At 45.5% G+C, this 19,276-nt stretch overlaps 1 protein-coding gene across 5 annotated transcripts in view; it reads left to right on the top strand.

Moving 5' to 3' along the window:
- The window catches only part of CEP55 (centrosomal protein 55), a 682,821-nt gene that overhangs the window by 70,476 nt on the left and 593,069 nt on the right, over nucleotides 1–19,276 (top strand). For all 5 annotated transcript variants that reach the window (XM_069611358.1, XM_069611356.1, XM_069611359.1 and 2 more), the window contains exon 2: nucleotides 808–1,002. In XM_069611358.1, the coding sequence (XP_069467459.1) occupies nucleotides 820–1,002 (183 nt within the window). In that variant the 5' untranslated portion in view covers nucleotides 808–819. The remainder of the gene's footprint in view (nucleotides 1–807; nucleotides 1,003–19,276) is intronic.

Below are 19,276 nucleotides of genomic sequence, written 5' to 3'. Positions count from 1 at the left end.
CCGGTGTCTTATGTGGCAGATGAACCCACGACACACTATAAACATAAAATGTGCTCTTTTGGAAGCAGATATAACGTTTTTGGTTTTCCTAGTAGTGCGCCCAGTGCCAGAGTTTAAAAAGAATAAAAGCCACTGTTTTGAAATGTAATTATTGCACAACTAGTTAATGTTCAAATCTGTAACAGGCAGCCTTTCTCTAGTCTTTTTTCACGTTCTAATATCTTGACCGTCACCGAAGTCAGCATCCCAATGGGCAAACAATTGGGACGCTGAATGTTTGCTGATTATTTTATTGCGGAATGGCACCTTTGCTGAATTTGTTTTGGACCGATTTTTGACCCGCCACACCTTACCTTTCACCCCCACACCCCTAATATATACCTTACCCCAACAACTCATTTAACCGTTTGTGGTTAAAAAATTGCGGCAAAAAAGTGCAGCAAACACAAATTCAGTGAAGTTGCCATTCGACAAAGGTGCTGTATACCTACAATCGGTACTATTACTATGCGGAGGTCTGGGTCAGAATAAGGCTCAATTATCCCAGGTTTGAGACAGAACAAGAGTTCTGACTACCTGCTGTATAATCTACATCTGTACCAGGACTGTACAAATGAAACATTTTGGGTACCTCCAATGAAAAGCGATACATTTGAAACTAAATTAATTGAGAATACCTTTAATGCAAGAGCACATTTTTTGTGGTTGTTATTTTGTATAGCTGCACTAAATGTACGTATTAACTGGTTGAGAGCTTCATCATGCAAATGCTTCTATTAATGCATCATTTCGTACTTTTTCTTGCAGAAGTTTTCAAACATGACGGCAAAGACAGCTAAAGATTTAATCACCAACAAGCTCGGCTTCAAAGCTGTAGTCTCCAAATCGGATACTGACTTGGAGAAACTAAAGAAAGAAAATTCAGCCTTAAAAAAAGCGGTGGAGGAGATTTCTAAAGGGAAAGGCAAACTGACAGATATGGAAAGAAGCCAGCTTCTGGAGGTGAGCATTAAGAATTGAGGAATTCTGTATCTGTATCTATATCTACAGCCACCCTGTAGTTAAGGTGAGTTGGACTGCAATAGGAACCACGAAAAATTCTTTGATTTTAGAAACTGATTTGGCTGCAGCATTGAAATTGATTAGGGATGTGTGTGCCCCCTCAGACTGCAAAGCTTTGTAAAGATTTGTTAAAAATTACTAAGATAAAAAGAACTCCCCCCCCCCCCCCCCCCCCCCCCCTCCCAAGTTGCGGCCTACTTCCCATTCCTTTTCTCATATTCAAACAAGGTCAATTTTTGCTGGACAACACAGCCCAAACCGCTCGACGAATTTGGACCAGGTCCAAATCAACTTGGGCATGAATTGTTTAAAAGAATCCATTTTGTGCTTTGGGGTTATTCCATACAGTAGTTTTTAAAATATTTGATGCAGATGAGGGTGCCCCCTTTTCAAAAATAGCTATTATGAATGGATTGTGTCCTCCCACGTATTACTCATTTTTGATATTCAATATCCAGCTTCAGTAACAACAAAAAAAGAAATTCGTCGGAGCGCTTTGCGTCAATGCAGTCGACTCAATGTCCCTCGAGGGCCTCGTCCTGAGGATGATGCCATCAAAGGCATAAATAGCACACAGCGCTAGTTGGCTTCAATTCTGTTTTTCCGAGTTAGCTTACACTTCGAGAACTAAGGCGCGCTTCAGTATTTCCTTGCAAAATATACAAAAATGTCCTGGTCTTCGACACCGACTACCCCGAAGACTGGGTTTAAAAAGTGTCAAGACTGAGATGTCAAGATGTCACTGACCGATCCGCATCGAGTATGCTTGTGGTGTCTCAGTGTGGAGCACAAGACCTCGGCCTGTACAAAATGTTAACTCATAGCTTTTCCGGCCATTGAAGGAGCAAAATGGGAAATTAGTGGTTGGTAAAGTCCCTAAGAAATCCACATCTACTACCCCATCAAATAAAACCTTCTTATGACGATGTGAGAGGTGACTCTCCTTCGAAAGAAGGAAAAAAGGTCCAGGTCAAGAAGTGGCTACCACCACTCTTCATTGTCGCTGAAGTCGAAGTCCTTGTCCGACTCCTCTTCTAACAGTGCTATAACCTGTCCCGCAAAGGCCTCCACTCCTGCCTAATGGGGGGGGGAAGCATTCAGGAAAGAAATGCTTTAATGCTTTAAATATTCGAGAGCCAAAAACCTTTCACAAGCCATGCTCCTACGGCGCCTTCGAAAGTCGGTAAGGAAAGGGCGTCCGCCAAATCCTGCACGCCCTCGAGCACAGACCGAAGGCCAGATCCAAATTGAGAACGGTTGCGGTCCCGACGTGAGAAATCGAAGGATCCTTTGAGTCATAAGTCGAAAGACAAGTCGAGGTCTATGACGCCAGGAGCACCATCGATGCAAGTGGGTCCATCAAGTCCGCTGGTGCAATCAAAGCCTTCAATGCTATCGAATTCAAAAACTTCGTCTTTGAAGACATCAGCGACTCCTCGGGCATCGGGTTCGAAATTTTCAAAACCTTGACGCCATTACCTGGAAAAAAGCTCATCTCCTTTATCAATGAAAGATTTCTTTAAGTCTTTGACCACTATTTATGAGGACCATAAGCCCTCTGATAAAGATGCACCCTTTGGTTTGCAGTATGGCACACCAAATGTCCCGGATAGCTTAATTTCAGAAGAGTCAAGACTGAAGGATCTATATAAGAATTTGTGGACAGCCAGTGGAGTGGGCACTTCACCGGAATCATAATTTGTGAAGCCTGAATCGGATGAACATGCAGATGCCTGGCACAGGCAGTTGATGACCAGGGTAGTGGATTACCTGCGATGGAGCAGACCTGCACCCCCTCTCCCCCCCTTTAAACAAGATGACCTTACAAATATCCTTGATAAAGGTCTTCAAAAAGATCCCATTTTACCTTTCCACATTGCTCTTTGGAAGAGAGTAAGTGCCAATTGGGAAGCACCAGAGTCGAGTCCAGCACGAATAATAACTTGACAAAAAAAAACACTGTCCAATTAGCGATCCCAGCTTTTTATCGAAACACCCTAACTCAAAGTCTGGTGGTGCAGGCTGCAACAGCTACATCAAACAGGCAGCCTATCCAACATCCCACTGGATAGAATCACAAAAGGCTAGATACTTGGTCCAGAAAGGTATTTTCTGCTGGGAGCATGGCTCTTAATTCAGCCAACTCCACATGTGCCTTGGCAAAGCTTTCAAACACTCTATGGGACTGCATTTCTATGGTGGCTGAGAATATTCCCGAAGAGGAGGAAAGAGACTGTTTCTTAGCCATTGTTAAGGGATGGCAAGGTAGCCATGTGCGAGTCTCTTTAGTCGGGTCTGGATTCTTCTGACCGCATCAGCAGAGCCATGGCGGCAAGTACCGTAATTTGCAGATTCGCGTGGTTAAGCAAGTCTGGATTTGCACAGGATGTGCAGTCTAGACTCCTTAACATTCATTTTGACGGGTCTCACCTTTTTGGGAGCAAGGCTGGCGAAAGCCTTGAGAAGCTGCAGACCTTGAAAGGCGGAAGCCAAATCTTTCGGTGCCGCTGAAAGCACCAAGCTGCCTGCTGCAACCTGAATGGTGGGTCACCGCTGCAAATGGGAGACCGGCTTCAAGCCGGGAGGCAAAGCCGGCCCCCATTACAAGGCCCTAATCCTGTCTTTTCCTGTCCTTCCCGCAGCCCGTCCCAACGTAGGTAAGAGTGATTGAGTTGGGCCCGTGTCTCTCCCTCGCCCTTGATTGTATGTTTCGTGACCTTCTGTTCCCTATTTTGTCTCACTACTACGATCCACATCCAGGCAGATTTGCGCCTCTCCTGTACGCCTCCCCATTGCATCTACCATGTTTATGTACTCAAATGAACTCTGTTACTTTTCATCAACTGTAATTTTGCCACGTCATTCCCATGCTATAACTTGTTGCAGACCAGTGCGCACCTAAATGCTGCCACGTTCTTCACCCAACCCAACACAACGCTAAGCTACTTTACTTGCTTGTGCTCTAATCTGCTTTACTAGTCTATTCCTACTATGATAGCATATAACCCCACACACGGATGTGCACTTTGCTCAACCTAAGCTGGTGCATTACAACAATGGTACTGATTTTGTCGCACTATTCCTTCGACAACGTTGGGCATGGCCTTTTACATCGCTATCATCATGATCAATGACTAACTTTGTATCTACCCCTGTCTAACCTCCCCCCCCCCTCGCCTCCCACATATGCTCAGCTGCCACCTCTGTCTTGATACCTGTGGCCAGGACTTCCATCTTGCAATGGCCTTGTCTGAATATACTGCGTGTTTTATAGTACTTTTCCTATAACAAGCTATGTCCTGCAACCTCTGTTATGACTGTAAACTCTGACTTATACATACTTTGAATATCGCCTTTCCCACAAAGGGTTAGGCTGTCCAATCTGTGCCATGACCGTAATGTAACTTCCTATCACTGCGTTTTTTGATCTTGCCTTCGCACAAAGGGTTAGGCTGTCCAATCTATTCTATGTCTGCAACCTCCTTTCATTGCACGCATTGTAGCTGCCTCATATTAAGGGATTAAGCCATCTAATTTTATGCCATGACTGTAACCTCTTACCTGTAACACTGCACTTTTTAAGTTGTTGTAACCACCTTCTTAAGGTAAATCGCCTAGATACCTCCGAGTTATGTGTGCTATATAAATGCCAAAATAAATATTAGACCGCCTCAGCCTTTTTACCCCAGTGGACCGTCTTGGAGGGGTAGATCTTTTCGCTGCTACTCCTCATTTGGAAGAGCGAGATGAATGGATGGTCAAAGAAGATTCCCTCGTGGTGGACAAGGGAGAGGTGTAAAACCTGCTCAAGCAGGGGCATCTTTACCAATAGCCACTGCCTCAGCTGCCTCAAAACCTCTCAGGTATTGAGTCACAACACCCCAGTGGGAGGCAGACTGTCTCAGCATCTGAAAGAATGGCGAGACATTGCTTCAGATGCTTGGGCATTAGAAACCATAGCCCAAGGTTACTGCCTTCCCTTCGTTCAGAGACCTCAGAACCATCCACCGGGGAGCCATTCTTGTTAAGGTTCCAGATCCCCTGGCCGGTTAGCGCTCTGTGCATGCTCCGTCTCCGAGCCCTCTTTCCCTTCCGTGTTTCCTCCCCCTCCCGCCTCCTAACCCAACCCACCATCCCTGATTGGATTAGTGACCCTTCCAGGGCAGTCCTCTGCCCAGCAGCCCCTGTGGCTAAGGGCCCCAAGGCAAAGCTCCACAGATGCGACTCCAGAACGTGTCTGCAGCTGTCGGCAGGGGAAGCCAGCGGGCAGCCGTCAACCAGCATCTACTAGGACCAGTATGGTAGGAGTGGCCTAGAAGCCCATCCACTGTTAAACTTAACTACACTAGTACAATAATACTGCAATTAATTCCACCGTCTCCCTCCTGCCACCTCACAGGACTTTCAAATCTAGCTGTGCCCTATTTCAAATAGCATTTTTAGCTGTAGACCTCTCTCTACAGCTAAATGTGTGCTATATAAATGCCGGAGTCTCAAATCTAGCTGTGTCCTATTTCAAATATCATTGTTAGCTGTAGGCTTCTCTCCCACTGTACAGGAGCTACAAATCTAGCTGTGCCCTATTTCAAATCGCATTGTTACTTGTAGGCCTCTCTCCCGGTATACAAGTCTCTCAAGTCTAGCTTAGCCCTATTTCAAACTGCGTTGTCTGGTATTCAAATTGCATTATTAGCTGTAGGCCACTCGTTCCGAATACAGGACCATCAAATCCAAATATGCCCTATTTCAAATTGCATTGTTAGCTGTAGGCCTCTTTCCCACTATACAGGTCTCTCAAGTCTAACTGAGCCCTATTTCAAACTGCATTGTCTGGTATTCAAATTGCATGGTTAGCTGTAGGCGCCTCTCCCACTATACAGGTCTCAAGTCTAGCTGAGCCCTATTTCAAACTGCATTGTCTGGTATTCAAATTGCATTTTTGGCTGTGGGCCACTTATTCCGTAAACAGGACTGTCAAATCTAGCTGTACCCCATTTCAAATTGCATTGTCTGGTATTCAAATTGCATTTTTGGCTGTGGGCCACTTATTCTGTAAACAGGACTGTCAAATCTAGCTGTACCCTGTTTCAAACTGCATTGTCTGGCATTCAAATTGCATGGTTAGCTGTAGGCCTCTCTCCCACTATCCAGGTCTCTCAAGTCTAGCTGAGCCCTATTTCAAACTGCATTGTCTGGTATTCAAATTGCATTTTTGGCTGTGGGCCACTTATTCCGTAAACAGGACTGTCAAATCTAGTTGTACCCTATTTCAAATTGCATTGTCTGGTATTCAAATTGCATTTTTGGCTGTGGGCCACTTATTCCGTAAACAGGACTGTCAAATCTAGCTGTACCCTGTTTCAAACTGCATTGTCTGGCATTCAAATTGCATGGTTAGCTGTAGGCCTCTCTCCCACTATCCAGGTCTCTCAAGTCTAGCTGAGCCCTATTTCAAACTGCATTGTCTGGTATTCAAATTGCATTTTTGGCTGTGGGCCACCTATTCCGTAAACAGGACTGTCAAATCTAGCTGTACCCTATTTCAAATTGCATTGTCTGGTATTCAAATTGTATTTTTGGCTGTGGGCCACTCATTCCGTATACAGGACTCTCAAATCTAGCTACACCCTATTTCAAATTGCATTTTTGGTTGTGGGCCTCTCTCCCACTATGTAGAACTCCCAAATCTAGCTGTGTCCATATTGTTAAACTACACTTAGAGATTAGCACTCACTGACCTAATTCACATCTAGAAAACTCCATTACAGAATAGCACTGTATTTGCTAGCTTGTACCCTCTAGTATGGAACTGTTACTGCTAGCTGGCGCCCCCCAGGACAGTACTGCGCTCGGTGCCTTCTCCCCCAGGATAATATTTTTAATTGATCGCTAGACTGAGCCCTAACCTTGGAGATTGGCACACACTGACCAATTCACATCTAGACAGCATCACTGTGGAGTGATACTGTGATAATTGGCTCGCGCCTCATGAGATGACAGTGATTTTCAGTTATGCCATTAGGACAATTCTGTGGTTACTAGCTATACCCTTCTTCACACCACATAGTTTGTATACTGCAGTAAACCTCTTCCAGGGAGACCCACATTAGGGACAGCCACTGGAATACCCCAATGATCTAACCCTAGCAAACCTCCCCTACCTTACTCGAGACAGCTGATATTGCTGGCTTGTTCAATCGCTGACAAGACCACCAAGAGACTGAGCCCAAACTTGTACCGGACAATCTCTTACACCCAGTACAACACCACAAAACAGCGGAACCAAAGCAAAAACCAACTCGGCATCAACCAACAGAAATAAAGACCAACAAAAAAAGCTCGAGCTCAAAATGCCACGCAAACGAACTGGACCAAAAGAAAGACGAAGAGCAGAAAGAACAAACCCAACTGAACACCAAGACTCACAACTGCAAAACACACTCCCACAGACGGGAACGACAACCGAACCAACGCTGAGAGAAGAGAGGAATCCCTCTACCCAACTCCATACCTCGCAAATGACCAGTCACCAGAACAAGCCAACCCAACGTACGAATCACCAACAGCATACGACCAAACACAACCACGCAGAAGAACAACGGACACTGCTAGAAATAACAAGAACATAATCAACGCACTAACACCTTTTATATCACCAAAACAAGAGGAACTTCCACTCGACAGCCACAAAATTTTGAAGAGGAACCTGATGAAAACAAAAACCCAAGACTGAACCTAGAATAACTTTTTGACGACGCAGACACACCTGTACCAACACCTCAACTTGAGATCGACCTGGAAGGAAACCTGAACACCAATCAGAAGACAAGGCCGACAATAAAGCACAAACTAAACTACACCTTAAAACTCCACTGCAAGCTAATAAAAGCAGTATCCATGTCAAAACACTCAACAGAGATCTTTGACCTTCTCTGCGACAACAGCATTGACCTCCTATTCATCACAGAAACATGGGTGGACGACAACTACAAAATCGCACTTCAAAGCTGTCTCCCGACCAACTTCAAATGCCTTCAGGTAAACAGGAAAAATAAAAAAGGAGGAGGCCTTGCAACAACATTCAAAGGACACCTGAAAATAAAAACGGATGAACCTCTCAACCTCAGCAACTGTGAAACCATGGTCATACACGTATCAGCGAATCCAAAAAATAACATCACATTCATTCTGGTGTACAGACCACCGACATACGATGCAACCTTCGGCAACAACTTCATAGAAGCCATCACCAACATAACCATCAAGCACGAACATCTAATAATCCTGGGGAACGTCAACATCTGGTTTGAAGAAAAACGCTCAAACTCTCAAAACTCACTAATTGGCCAGCTAACAACCATGAAACTACAACAGTTGGTCAAAGGGATAACACAATTGGCGGACACACCCTTCACGCAATTTTCGCCAAGAAAAAACTTTTCACCTCGGCACTACCGATACAAATACTGTGGACCGACCATCTCAACATCCCTTTCGTGATCACACTACCAACTCAAGTCCGCATCCAGCACCCAAGCTCACAACCATCACAAAAAGAAACTGAAAAACCATCACAGCAAGCAACCTAATGGAACTGGAGATGACCAAATCCTCATCTACAGCACTAGAGCTGGCTGACATGGACAGAAAAGCGGAGCTACTACACAAATGGATTGCTGATACAATTGGAAACATCGCCCCAGAAAAACCATTTACCCCCTCAAAAAAAGGGCAATGGCAAAATGGTTCACCCCGCTACTAAGCACCATGAAAAAGGACAAGAAGAAGATGGAATTGGAATGGAGGAAAGAATACAACCAAGATAAGAAAATACTGTTCCAGAAACAAATCTGTGTATATAAAAAGGAAATGCAAAAGGCGAAGAGAAGGCATTATGATGACAGAATCACCAATGCCACCAACACACAAAAAGAAATCTTCAACATCATTAAAGAAATGAGAAACTCACCTGGTTGCGACAACACTCCAACCTCCTCAGAGAAACTTTGCAATGACTTGGCAGATCATTTCAAGAACAAAATCAACGACATCCGACAAATCATATAAAACGGACCAACCGACCATAACACTCAACCAACCGGACCTAACGAAGAGCCACAGCACAAACTCCAAAACCTTCCTGAAATATCAGCAGAGGCATTCGTCAAGCTGGTAAAACACAGCAAGAAAGCAGGATCACCCATGGATCCCTGCCCCCCTGACATCTACAAATCAATCCTTGCACAAGGAACGCCATCAGAATACTACAGAAACCTCCTAAATCTCTCACTCGCAACAGGAACTGTACCAAGATCCTTCAAATCGGCCTATATCAAACTGCTTTTAAAAACACAAGTGGCGACATGGAAGACCTTGTCAACTACAGACTGATTTCAAACAATTCCTACCCGGCAAAACTCCTAGAAACTTGCATATACAAATTAACCCAAGAATGCGTAGAAAAACATCACTTGCTAGACAAGCACAAAAATGGTTTCAGACCCCCAAGAGGTATAGAATCGGCACTACTATCCATCTGGGACGATGTAAAAACAAACGCAACCTCGGCTCTGATTCTGCTCGTCCTCTCTGCAGCCTTCGACAGTTAGCCGTGACACCCTAACCAAAAGATTGGAAAACATGGGTATAACGGACATGGCACTACTCTGGATTAAATCATTCCTAGCAGACAGAACAGAAACCTTATGGATAAAACCCTTCAAATCTACTCAATGAGTTAACGACTGTGGAGTACCACAGGGATTCTCACTATCACCACTATACTACCAGACTCCAGTAATCCGAATCTTCAAAAAATACAAAATGACATGCTACAACTACGCAGACGATGCTCAAATCATCTACAAAATCGAAGACACTCAAGCCGATCGCTCAACTCTAATTGAGTGTCTAATAGAAGTCTTTAACTGGATGAACGCCAACAACTTGAAAATCAACCCAGGAAAGACAGAAATCATGATTGTATCCAAAAACCAAGAGTACAACACAACATTCCCTGGCCGACGGAAATGGGAACCGCGCCAACACCATCTAAGGTAGTCACAAATCTGGGAGTCCTGATGGACAACACACTAACCTTAGAAACACAAATAAATGCAATAATCAGGAAATGCTTCTTCTTCCTTCACACAAGAAGAAGAATCTTACATTTCCTCTCCTTCGCTCACAAAACCCTCACAATTGTTGCCCTCATCATATCAAGAATCGACTACGCAAACAGCCTCTACCTCGGGATGCCAGAATACCTCCTGAAGAAACTACAACGCATCCAAAATGCAGCAGCCAGACGACTCCTCAAACTATCCGGAAGAGACCACATCACTCCAGCACTAAAACTACTCCATTGGCTCCCAGTTACACATCGCATCACCTTAAAAACAATGTGCTTAACACACAGGGCAATCAGCGGACAGGAAGCTGAATTCCTAGAAAACAAAATGACAATCTACAAGCCAACAAGACTCCTCAGATCAAGTAACGAAATCCGCCTGGAACCAAAACCATACCTCAAGAAAAAACTGGGGGGCTCCTCCTTCTCCCACATAGCTGCAAAAACCTGGAACAACATCCCAAAAGAAATAAGAAATAATAAACACCAAAGACCACCTACTATTCAGAAAATTACTAAAAACCTGGCTCTTCAACACCGCAGATTAAAATTGAAACAACTAAACAATCAAACAGGAAACACAAAGAACAGGATCACAGAATGTAGGATTACACTGACAACACCCAGAACCTATTAAGGGAAACTTATACAATAATGAGAGAGACAACGCTAGTTCGAATAGGACACAAGAGACACCCCACGAGGACAGAAATCAGCATCCCTGCCCAACTCCATCCAACAACCTCACCCACTCCATGAACGCTACCAAGTACCATACTTGGATAGAGTTGTGTGAATGTTAGCAGTTGCCACACTTGAACTGAGTTGTGGACATTGACATTCGCCGGGCCCGGACTGAGTCGTGAATGATTGCAGGTGCTGCGCCTGGACGTAGTTGCAAGTGTTGGCATGTGCCACACTTCAAAGGTGTTGTGAACGGTAGCCTGCGTCAGCAGCTGGATAAAACTATGAATGCCGACCACTGCCACATCTGAATGGAGTAGCGTTGGTTGACAGATGCCGCGTATGGACTGCATTGGGAATTCTATCGTGCCAGATTTGGATGGATTCACGAACGATTGATTGCCCCGCATACAGACGGGTTTGATGGAGATGGGCGGAGGCCAAACTTGGACACAGTTATGAATGTGGGTGGGTGTCATGGGTGGAAGGGACTGTGGGTGTCGGCCGGTGCCAGATCTGGATGGAGGTGCAGAGATGTTTGTGCGCCCCACCTGGAGGGGATATGGACGTTTAGTGCTTTACTTCAGACAGCACTGCAAATGAACCAATCCACTAACAATTTCACCCCTCTGCATACCTCTCTAACTCTAACCAAACACAACTACAACCCTATAACACAACAATCCGCACAAACCTTATTACACTGCAACAACAAAACAAACCACACATAGACTCGCACAACAGCACACAACGGCTACCGACCGGAAACACCCCAAGCTTGGCGAACAGTGTTAACCATATTGAGGTTGCCAATGGCACATCACTGCTCTCTTGCACTTTTCCCGCTTTTTCCCACTAACTCACCCCCCCTTCCCTTTTCAGGGCCGCCAGAGCACCAGGGGACCGTTCCGGTGGTGATGGTGTGCCGTACAAATATCCTTTAACAAATATTGACCCTGCTAGAGAAAGGTGCTATAGATCCGGTACCTGTAGCGTAGAGGAACAAAGGATGGTAATCTCCATATTTCCTGATTCCCCAAGAAGGATAGAGGACTGAGACCCATCTTGGACGAGACACTTGGACGAGACACTTTAACAAGTTCCTAGGGAAGGACAAGTTCAAGATGGTCACACTTTTCTCAGGCCCTCCAACCACAGGATTGTGGTTATTTTCATGTGCCTATCCATCTCAAGCACAGAAAGTACCCGAGGTTCGCCGTTGGCTGTTCTCATTATAAGTTTCAAGTTCTGCCAATTGGGCTGACCTCCGCCCCAAGGGTTTTCACCAAACTGATGGCGGTGGTGGCAGTGAGTCTCAGGAGAGGGGGGATTCACGTCTATCCCTACCTAGACGATTGGCTAATCGGGGCGTGCTCTCCCCAACAGTCCTGGATCATCTCAACTTCTCCTGCCACTCTCTTCACAGACTGGGCTTCTCAGTCAATTACAAGAAGTCCCATATGACACCATCCCAAAAGCTCCAGTTCATCAGAGGTGTACTGGATACATCGTTGGGAAAGAGCTCTCGCCACCTGAGGTGAGAGCTCAAGACATTCTGCAGATGGTCACCAAATTTCCGAGTGGCCAGCGTCTCCTGGCCTGCGACTTTTTGAGGTTGCTCTGCCTCATTTCATCCTGCATTTTCCTTTTGCCAGAGGCTTGCCTGAGAATGAGATCCCTTCAATGGGCTCTCGGGACACAATGGTAAAATGTCAGACCTACTTCAGGATATTCTGTGGTGGGCCTGCGAGGACAATATTCTGAAGCTGGAACCTTTTTGGCAACCTTGGCCGGAAAGAACAGCAGTGACGGGCACCTCACTCGTGGGGTGGGAGCCTACTCAAACGATCTGACAATCAGTGGTCATTGGTCTCCATCAGATTCCAAACTATACATCAATCTTTTGGGGCTGAGGTTAATCAGACTTGCACTGAAGGCCTTTCTGCCCTCTGTACAGGGAAAGAATGTCCCGATAATGACTGACAACAGTGGCCATGTACTACCTCAACAAGAGAGGTGGTGTAGGGTCACTACCACTGTGCAGATGGGCAGTTCAGCTCTGCTACTGGGCAATTCAAGAAGGAATCTCCCTATCGGCAGTTCACCTAGCCAGAGGGGAGAACACGCCAGCTGGCGCCCTGAGCAGGCAGAGCACAGTCTCCCACAAGTGGGAACTAGCTCAGGAAGTCCTTCAAGAGATCTTCACCCTTTTGGGAACCCCTCAGGTGGACCTGTTTGCCACCATAGTCAACCGAAAGTGCGAACTGTACTGCGCTCCAGGGAATTTACCCCAAGAGGAGCCCTAGGAGATGCGTTTGTGGTGGACTGGGAGTTTTTACTCCTGTACGCGTTTTCTCCAGTCCCCGTCATTCCTCATGTGGTCAGGAGGTTGATAAAGTTCGGGAAATCCATGATCCTAATTGCTCTGTATTGGGCCAGGAGGACGTGGTACCCAGACCTTCTGGAAATGTCCATCTGCCCTCCAATACGTCTTCCACAAAGAGAGGACACTGTCTCGCAAGAGGAAGGTCAGGTTCTCCATCCAGAGGTCAAGACTCTCAGCCTTCACGCATGGTTTCTGAGAGGCTGAGATACAAGGATTAGGACCTCCTTATCCAAAAGTCTGTTTACCGCTGCCGTTGGAACACATCTGCAGCTGGTTCAGGGACAAGAATGTGGACCCTTTGCTTTGCAAAACACTGGATGTGTTATTCTTTCTATTGACCCTAGCCAGTATGGTGCTTTCCATCTACAAGCGCTAGTCAGAGGAAACTTCATATTTTAAAAGATACCTTTGGTGATAACATTTCTGAAGGGACTCACTAATGTGTTCCCTAAATCTTCATTTGAGGTTCCTGTTTGGGACCTCAATCTGGTGTTAAAATGTCTAATGTGTGCACCATTTGAACCTCTTCATTCATGTCCCTTAAGGTTACTAACTTTCCGTACCATCTTGTTGGTAGCACTAACTTCAGCCCGTAGAGTGAGTGAGTGAGTTGCAGGCACTATCCTCTAAACTACCATTTACTGTGTTTCACACGGACAAGGTTGTCCTGAGGGTTAAGCCTTCATTTCTACCTAAGGTCCTTTCAGACTTTCATTTAGAACAAAAGATTGTGTTACCCACTTTCTACTGTCAACCTCATCCTGGCATGGTGGAGGAGAGGTTGCCTTGGCTCGATCCACATAGGACTCTGAGCTTCTACATTTCAAGTTTATCAGAACTTCGTCTGGACGACCAACTATTCATAGGTTATACAGGTCAGAGACTGGATCAAGCTGTGACAAAGCAAACCTTATCCAGATGGATTATTCTATCGATATCAGAATGCTGCAGGCTGGTGGGCAAGGATCCTTCAGAAGGCTTATGGTCCCATTCCACTAGGGGCATGGCTACCACTGGTGCTTTGCAAAGAGGTGTTCCTATTAAAACATTTGTGCAGCAACTACCTTGTCCACAATACACAGTTTCACTACGCATTACTGCATTAATTCTATCCTATCTCTCCTCTGCACTTTACGTATGATGTATTACCGCTGCATGTTTCTCAATGTTGTAGTTACATTATGCGCTTCCTCTTCATAACCCAAAGCACTGCAACTAATTTCTTAAGTACAAGTGCCTCGATACCTCTGGGTTTTGCACGCTATATAAATAAACAAAACAAAACAAACCCTAAGCCAGGATGGAAGCTTTGGAAAAGCTGTCCTCCATTCTGTCCATGGAAACCATTGATGGCTACATTCTTACTCCCTCCACCAAAACAAACACTGCTTAGTGAGTCTATCAAAGATGAGCAATACGTGGGAGGACACAATCCATTCGAAGAACAATTTACTTCGCTGGTAGCGTTCTTTCGACTGGATGTTCCTCCCACGTATTCCCCATCGTCCACTCAGCATACAACTCAGCAGAAGTTCCCATGCTATCTATTACAGCTTTTGCTCCTTCAAAGCTTTGTACGGTCAAACCCGTTGCAGAGGAGCAGCACCCGAATGCCTCTACAGCAAGTCCTGCCCCTATTTTGCCTATATGTTGGAAACCGGAAATTGCGATATGTGCAACGCCTGTAATGATACCTATACCACGGAGAGTCCTTGAGACAAGGTATCCGTTGAGAAGACCCAACATTGAAGTATCCCCGGAAGACTGGTAGTCTTCTGAGAGAAGTGTCAAGACGTAAAAAGAAGCTGGTGACATCACGAGAAATTAGTGTGACACACTGAGAAGGATGACCAAAAAAGAGAATGCGTAGGTAATATAGAATTTGATGGTGAAGTAAAGAATTGGAATGCTTTTATGTGCGGAATGAAGATTGCACGCGTGAAGAGCACTGCAGAAAACGCAAGCCGTTTTACAATTGTACAGTCGCTGCAACACAAGTAGACTACGTATTCATAAGGCTGGCTATACGTAGTATATAGACTACAGGCGTTGCCACCAACATATATGTATATAGAGTTCTGGACATTCGATGATACAATTTTAGTCAGCAAGCCTCCATGAAGAAAGACTGATTGGAAGTTGTGTGTCGCAGCAAAGAATAGGCTCAAATTCGAAACAAGACCAAAGATGCTGTCTGGATTGATGTCAAAGACTGGAAGCAGCCAGGAACTGGTTATCGGCTGCAAAGAACAGTATACATGAGAAATCGAGGCATCCCTTGTTAATAAGTTGCAAAGAGAGAACACCATGAGTGCCAAGTTTCTTCATTAAAGACAATTTAATGCCATAATAGGAGCAAAATCACGGTCTCTGATCACGTGAGCTGAAGGTGAAAATAGACGTTGAGCATGGTGAACCAGATTGAAGATAGCAAGTGCTCACACTCCCTTATATTCCCAGAGCCAAGAAGCTACTACAAGTTGGGGTTCAAATACAATGTGAATGGCAGATGGCATTAGTGATGAGAGATGCTGGGCTAATTGGGTGGGGAGATACGGTCAAGTTCACCCACCAGCACCTGGGGTACAAGCTTACGTGCGGCTAGAGCATCAAATGTTCCAGAAGGGTATGAGCGGGCCAACCAATTATAAAAGGCAGTATAACGAAGAGCCTTATAGTTTGAGAACCAATGAAGTGTTGTGTTTTAATTACTGTCGAAGATGACTTGCACTATGACTTGCACAAGGGGAGGGTGTGAGTGCCAACCTGATTATAGAGACCAATCACGATCCTATCCCATATAGAAAGTATACTTAAATGTTCCCCTCGAGCTAACCACAATCTCCGTAGGTTTTTTTTAGTTTGCCACGTAGTATGACGTCCCGTATGACAAATTTTTAGCGTTGATTTTTATGACATGCTGTACGATGTCCGTTGATGTCCGTTGTACTCCCTGTTTTAGAGAATTGTTAATAAAACAGTTATTTGCCAACTTCTTGAGTCAGTCTTATTATTTAGTTTGAGAAGTTATTCTCTGTCCCAGCCATAGTATGATGTTACCTTAAGTAAAAGGGCCTCTAGGGTTCACATGGTAGCATGTCGTATGGTTGACAAAAGACCCATCGACCCAGTAGACTCTAGTGCTTCGGATGATCGAGTGCCCTACACCATCTAGCTGGAAGATCGCAAGGTTTCCTGTGGAGAGCGGCCGATGTAGATTTCTTTGTTCCTTTTTATTTTTTTTTAATTTTTATTTTATTGGCAGAGTTAAGGCAGTTACACTTTCTGATCACCTCATATAACAATGCATCATTACAGACATAACATAGAAAAGCATAAACCATGGCAGTAATGGGCAGCGTGCACTTTGAGAAATGGGCATACAGTCATAGCAGCAGTTTGCAGTCTATTCAGATGGGCGGAGTTGAAGTAGAGGACCAGACCTCCTCAGTCTCTTTGTTGAGATAGCTGAAGAAGGCAGTCCATATGTTCCTGGGGCAAGACTGTGCAGGTAAGGTGGCAGTGTACTCCTCTTCGCATGTTTGTGTCCATGTGAGGGCTGTGAGCCACATTTTGATAGTGGGGGGGGGGGCGAAATGATCTCTTCCAACATTGCAATATGCCTTTTTTGGCCACCATGCTGCCCACATTCAGAAATGAAGCAATTTTCTTTAGCTCATCGTCCTTCAAGACCCATGGATCTGGATCAATCACCGTACACACAATCTCAGATAGTGCAGACAATACATCACTCCAGAATATATTTAGCGCAGAGCACGACCAAAACGTGTGTGTGGTCTGCATCCTTGGCCTGACACCTAGGGCAGACCTGTGGACAGCCGCCTGTAAACTTAGTCAATGTATGTGGGGTGTAGTACACTGTATTCAATATTTTGTACTGCATGCAGCGATATCTAGCATTTAGGGACACCTTTCTTGTATGGGAACACATTTTCTTCCACAAAGTATCAAAGATATCTAGTCCGAGTTCTTCGGCCCATGCATTTCGGACTTTTGAGGTCCAGTCCGGGAGCGTCGTTAATAAGATTTTATATAGAGTGGAGACTATACTCCTACCATTACCGGAGTTGGCGATATATTGTAGCTCGGGGGTATCTGGAGGTTCCTCTGGAAATGACGACCACATATCGTGGTATACAGCACGAAGTCTATAGTACTGCAGCATCTCCAGGGCCGAACATGTGTGGCCGGGGCGCCACGTCTCTGGGGTAATGAACTTCCCTTCCGGAAATGCGCGGTGGCCCAAGGCTGACCACTGTTGTGAAAGGAGTCTGTCGTGGGTAGGTTCCAGCCCTGGGAAGCCATTTATAATATGGGCGGGGAGTGGATGCAAGGTCCAGGAGGCGCCGCCACGCCATGAGGGTGGACGCAATGGGATCAGCAGGGGCTTCGGTTATGTATTGGTGTTGAAGGATCAGGGTCATGGAGTCTACCTCAGCTGTGGCCAGTTTTTCCAACCTGACATGGGGGGAGCCGTGGGGTATTTATACCAATGTGTGGCAAACTGTGCCTTTGCCGCTGTCCAGTATATGGCCAGGTCAAGCGCCGCAAATCCCCCTTTCTCATAGGGTAGAGCTATTTGTTGCCATTTCTTACAAACCGCATCCACATTCCATAGGAATTGAGAGCCACACGTTTGAAGTTCCTCAAAGTATTTCTTTCCTGGCCAGATCGGCACATTCCCGAATATGTATAGCAGTTTGGGGACCAGGGCCATTTTGATCAAGGAGAGTCTGCCAGCCAGGGAGAGTGGCAGGGCACGCCATTTTTCACCTTAGATTCAAAGTATCTGTGGTATAATTACAAGTGATCAAAGCTGGTCTGGATAATGCTACGTGGACGCCCAGGTATTTGGTGCCATCGGGGGACCAGCGGAAGGGATATTCACAATTTGGTTGTTGGATTGCAGAGGTAAGGGGGAAGATATTGGATTTTATGTAGTTGATGGTGAAGCCCTAGAAGGTGCCCACCTTAATTATATCTCTCAATACGGGATCTAGATGAGTAGTTGGGTCTCTAATGTACAATAGAACATCGTCCGCATATAATGATAATATATCCAGGGGATCAGTTAAACTTATGACCTTGCAGGAGTGTCTTGCCCTGACCTAGTCCGCCATTGGTTTGATAACTAGTGCAAAAAGAATGGGTGAAAAGGGACAGCCCTGGCGTGTACCCCTTTGCAGCTCAAAGGAGTATGAAGTCAATGAGTTAATCAGGACCCTGGCCGTAGGACAAGTGTAAAGTATCTTGATATATTGGATCTTTTTAGGGCAGATCCCCATTTTCTCCAGGACCGCCCACATATATTGCCACAAGACCATATTGAAGGCCTTTTGTGCGTCTAGCGTGACCGTAACTGCCTCAACACCCTTGTCTATCCTTTAGAGGACTTTGAAGAGCCTTCTTATGTTAAGAGACGTAGAGCGCCCAGGAACGAAACCACTTTGATCCTCGTGTACGAGGTATGACTTAATTGGGAGGAATCTGTTGGCGAGGGTCTTGGCAAGTATTTTCGTGTATATGTTCATGAGCGAGAGGGGCCTATAGGATCCGTATTCATCGCTAGATTTGCCAAGTGTAAGGAGAACTGTTAAGAGAACCTCGTGCATTGATTGGGGGGGGGGGGAGGATGGACACCTGTAGCGCCTCATCCCATACCTCTAGCAATCTAGGGGCAAGGATGTCTTAGTAGAACTCTGAAGTGAGTCCGCCTGGGCCGGGGACTTTGCCTCGGGGGAGGTTAGTTGATGGCCTGCACTATCTCATCTAGTGTTATGGGTGCATCTAGCTGCTCATGAGTGGACCGGGACACAAGAATCATGGGGATTTGATCAAGTAGATCTAGGATATCCTGTGTATCACGTACCTGTTGTTGAGTATATAAATCAGCATAGAACTGTGAGAATGTCGAAAGCAGTTGTTGGTCCGACCACTGTGGAACACCTTGTGTATTCTTGATGCATTCAATATGGTTCCTACCACCTTCTGCT

The sequence above is a fragment of the Ambystoma mexicanum genome, chromosome 8 (genome assembly GCF_040938575.1).
Source record: "Ambystoma mexicanum isolate Mex_15411 chromosome 8, UKY_AmexF1_1, whole genome shotgun sequence".
Classification (NCBI taxonomy): domain Eukaryota; kingdom Metazoa; phylum Chordata; class Amphibia; order Caudata; family Ambystomatidae; genus Ambystoma; species Ambystoma mexicanum.
Note: the sequence above shows the minus strand (reverse complement) of the source record. Positions and strands in the feature narration are given on the sequence as shown.